The sequence below is a fragment of the Loa loa genome (assembly GCF_000183805.2).
Source record: "Loa loa unplaced genomic scaffold supercont3.33, whole genome shotgun sequence".
In the NCBI taxonomy this organism is placed as follows: Eukaryota; Metazoa; Nematoda; class Chromadorea; order Rhabditida; family Onchocercidae; genus Loa; species Loa loa.
In genome coordinates this window covers 355,336-359,133 of record NW_018108213.1, presented here as the reverse complement: position 1 = coordinate 359,133, position 3,798 = coordinate 355,336, and the positions used below count along the sequence as shown (strand labels likewise).

Below are 3,798 nucleotides of genomic sequence, written 5' to 3'. Positions count from 1 at the left end.
ATATATATATATATATATATATATATATATATATATATATATATATATATATATATATATATATATATTTGACAAGCCGCAAAAAATAAAATAAATGCTATGACTGTCTCAACACTGAAAATTATTCTGGACCATTAAATAACAGTACTACGTCCGTAGGTTTATAAAGTAAATTAAATTTTATGAACTGTACCTGAAATTTGTCCTTCCGAATATGAAAAATAACTTCAATCATGTATTGAATTCTTTTGTCTATATCCGAATCACTTAGAATACTTCGTAACCGATCAAAAATTGCTGAAAAATGCATTTCCGAGGGAAATCTATAAAGAAGATATAGGAACTCAAGAAATCCCACATTCAATGCATGCATAATGTTTAACTACAAACGGCAATATGCGGATAAAACTTACCGTTTAAGCCACGAGGCGAAATTTCAGATAGTTTAGCACCACATTCTTTCAAAAATGCTATCGTGACCTCCACTGAATCATCAGTTGGATTTTCAAGCATTAATATCATCATTTCTAATGCAAGGATTTCGTGAATCTGTAACCAAGAAACTCTGTAGGGAAATACAAAAATATATGTAGAGCGTTAGAGATATACAAGTCAGATACAAATTTGCTATGTACAATTCATGACACTACTAAAGCGTAACAAAAGTGGAAGAAGTATTCAGCTACAGACAGAATAAGTGTGCAAGTTAACATAACCGATACTGACTGGCACAACAACCGGTAAATATTTTCGCGTTAGATAAAGTCAGAATGGCTGATGAAAATAAAGCAGAAAGAGAAACGCACTACTTGCTGGTTGATAAGATGAGCAATAAATTTGGATATTGTAACAGTAGAGGTTTTGTCGTTTCGCTTATAACACCGTTTAAATTGTATTAGCAATCGATGAATGATCAACATCCCAATATTTGGAAAATGACTGTTAATAACAGCAACTAATGCTGCATATACATTGGAGAATGTTGGTGAATATGACTGTGCTTGGATTATTGATCGTGCCAACAAACCTCTGGAAATACTTATGCCATACTTTCAAACAAATCAAAACTATTTAATGCAGTGTTCTAAAACAGTTAAAGTTCCCAAAAAGTTTCTCACCTTCCTCGGATGATGTTTTCTCGCAACAAATCTCGTATGACATTAAGCAAATTACCAGTATTCGCTTTGTTCACCTGAAAAAATGTTAGCGATAGAAAGTGATTACATCATAACAAATACCACCATGTGAACTTATGAAAAAGGTGCACCTGCCCATGAATTCGTTTCTTCAGGCGCTCCCAATTCAATCTCTGATACATTTCACTATTCTTATCGCTGATCTGCTCTTGCATCATTTTAAGTTTAGCTGGCGGGATATATGCACCACCTGTGCGAGTATGCAACAAATCCATGTCCTTCTTTGGCTTTTGCATTTTCTCTAGTTCGGATGACATCTCTGATTCCTAAAACGTATTTCAGTCCCCAATCATTCCCCGAAAACTCAAAATTATCACAATGCAACATAAAAAACAAAAACAGAATTATAGCGGAAAATGCCGTATGTAACAAAATTCCCTCTTTACAAAAGCTGATTCCCGAAAAATACAAAAATACAAGTAAGTTCATATAATCATTCACGATGAAGCCATATGTTATAATGCAGCAAAAATAAAATCAAAGAATTGCACTATCGTTGTCTGCTACAATTACCCTCTCTTTAAATTCTCTCATCTGTCACGTAAACAAAGCATCAATAGTGAAAATGTTCAGCAGAAAGAAACAGTAAAGAAAAGAATGCGCCTGTATACCTAACTCAATTTTCCAACTCAGTAATTCAGCAATTCACAGTACTAATTTCAATAATACATTTCTAAGCAAACCCCACTTTTTATTTGTACTATGAATTTTCAAGATGCTTAAATGAATGTCAAGTCCAGATTAATATCATTCAAACTAACATCCTGACATACACAGCTAATAGCTCAGGCTTAAAAATTACTGTATTAATACTGCCTCTTGTTCGACCAAAAGGAAAGAGATAACCTTAGATGCACTGATTGATACCTCTCTCTCTGTCGATATTGTCCTATTTGGTTTCAAGTGAGGCCTACATTGCAAGACTGTAATCTTTTATCCTAACTGCTTGGAGAGTGACATTCTTTGTACTGTCTCGACCTAGAATTCAATTATAGGATGCAATGCGAGACCTACCCTAACAAGACGAGTTAACTCATAGAGCCATAGAGCACTTGTACATACCAGTACTGGAAAGGACGTGCCGTGGAATAGAGATTGGCCAGTGTAGTAGACCCATAAGAAATTAAAGACGTGATGGCTTGAGTTGGATTTCGTCAAGTTGTCGTCCTGCGGTGGTTAGTGACCGGGTGGTTGCCAGGAATTTATTGTCCCTTCGATTGAATATACTTTGTCGAGTGCTGAGATTAGTGCAACATTACTTATGATTTACTCAACTTGGTCGTAACATGATCACATTGGATCACGGTACTTGCCTGGAATAATCCCAAGTCAAGCTAAAGGCTTGGTCAAGGAGTATAAAGTCTTCTCCAGTTTGTTTACTGAGTATTTGCAGTTTTGTGAAGTTGTTGGGCTACAGTTTTGCGAAGTTGTTGGGTTTTACGCGTTGAAATTATCTCAAAATTTCTAAAACCTGTCGATGAAGAAGGATAAAAAGCGAGTAAGTTGTAGAACACGTACTTTTAAGTTTGCTGAACAACTTCTAGATGGTCAAGATCATTCAAATGCTGTAGCTGTCGAATTTATTTTTTTCTTTGAAGCATCGAAAGAAATCATATTCATTTCGAAGGAAAAAAATTGGGACGCAAACTTCAAGCAGTGTCTCCAGTGAGGCCACATGTTACATGGTTCTAAGCCCTAGTGAACAACATAATCGTCATTGCGACACGGTCTATTGCGTCTCTGTTCCATCCAATTCGAGGTTTTGAATCAAATCTTAAGCTTTCTTGGTTTTTGTACTATTCCGTAATGTGCAAATTGTTTTAGGTCGTCATTTGTTAGGAAAAAAGCAACTCGGAGTGATTTCTTATCAGCTCTCGAATTACGTCCTGAAGGTGTGTAGTTTTTTCTTGGTAATTGTTCAAGAGTCTCATTGTGCACGGTGTTCATGGAATAATTATCAAGATTCATTGTTTTTGTACGTTTGCCGATTTATGCATTTTGTCACCATGAGTTTGGGTTTTGAAAAAAAAAGTGTTTCACTAATATCTACTTATCACATACTGTCATGATAGGCAGCATGCCCAAATCTTTTGCATGTTGCATAAAATGTAGACTGCTTGCGTCAGGTTCTCAACTTAACCTGTTGTTTGCAAGCACCCTTCTTTTTTGCTTTTTTTCATTTACAATATTCCATTCCTGATTATCTACTGTCTTTCGATGAGAATGATATAGTTTGAAATGTTTACACTTATTATATACTTAGCTATAGGCTATAACTAATGCATTTGACAAGATAACTACATTTAAAAAATTTAATTTATATAATTGTACCAGTATAATAAGCTGACACGGATTACAAACATGTTTGATTTCAAAGACAGAAATAGCTCCATAAGTTATGTTTTTTAGAGAAGTTGAAGTCGATTGCATTTTACATTGATAATCGAGAAGAGATGGTTCGCCATATGTTTGCATCACTCCAGAGAAAAGAACTTTATGACTTTCTGCCAGAGAATTTAAAGGTTTGTTAACGCTTATATATATATATATATATATATATATATATATATATATATATATATATATATATATATATATATAT

General features: G+C 34.3%; 2 protein-coding genes across 2 annotated transcripts in view; one reads left to right on the top strand and one right to left on the bottom strand.

Annotated features, from left to right (window-relative positions):
• The window catches only part of LOAG_17000 (pre-mRNA-splicing factor cwc22), a 4,502-nt gene extending 3,031 nt beyond the window's left edge, over positions 1-1,471 (bottom strand). The window contains exons 1-5 of the mRNA XM_020449657.1: positions 1,268-1,471; positions 1,119-1,192; positions 807-1,029; positions 414-549; positions 194-297 (exon numbers count right to left, since the gene is read on the bottom strand). Of these exons, the coding sequence (XP_020306797.1) occupies positions 194-297; positions 414-549; positions 807-1,029; positions 1,119-1,192; positions 1,268-1,453 (723 nt within the window). The 5' untranslated portion in view covers positions 1,454-1,471. The remainder of the gene's footprint in view (positions 1-193; positions 298-413; positions 550-806; positions 1,030-1,118; positions 1,193-1,267) is intronic.
• Positions 1,472-2,673: 1,202 nt separating this feature from the next.
• LOAG_16999 (hypothetical protein) overlaps positions 2,674-3,798 on the top strand; it is a gene marked incomplete at both ends in the record, with an annotated part of 4,383 nt that continues 3,258 nt past the window's right edge. The window contains 4 exons of the mRNA XM_020449656.1: positions 2,674-2,694; positions 2,795-2,955; positions 3,021-3,088; positions 3,606-3,718. Coding sequence (XP_020306796.1) covers positions 2,674-2,694; positions 2,795-2,955; positions 3,021-3,088; positions 3,606-3,718 — 363 coding nt within the window. The remainder of the gene's footprint in view (positions 2,695-2,794; positions 2,956-3,020; positions 3,089-3,605; positions 3,719-3,798) is intronic.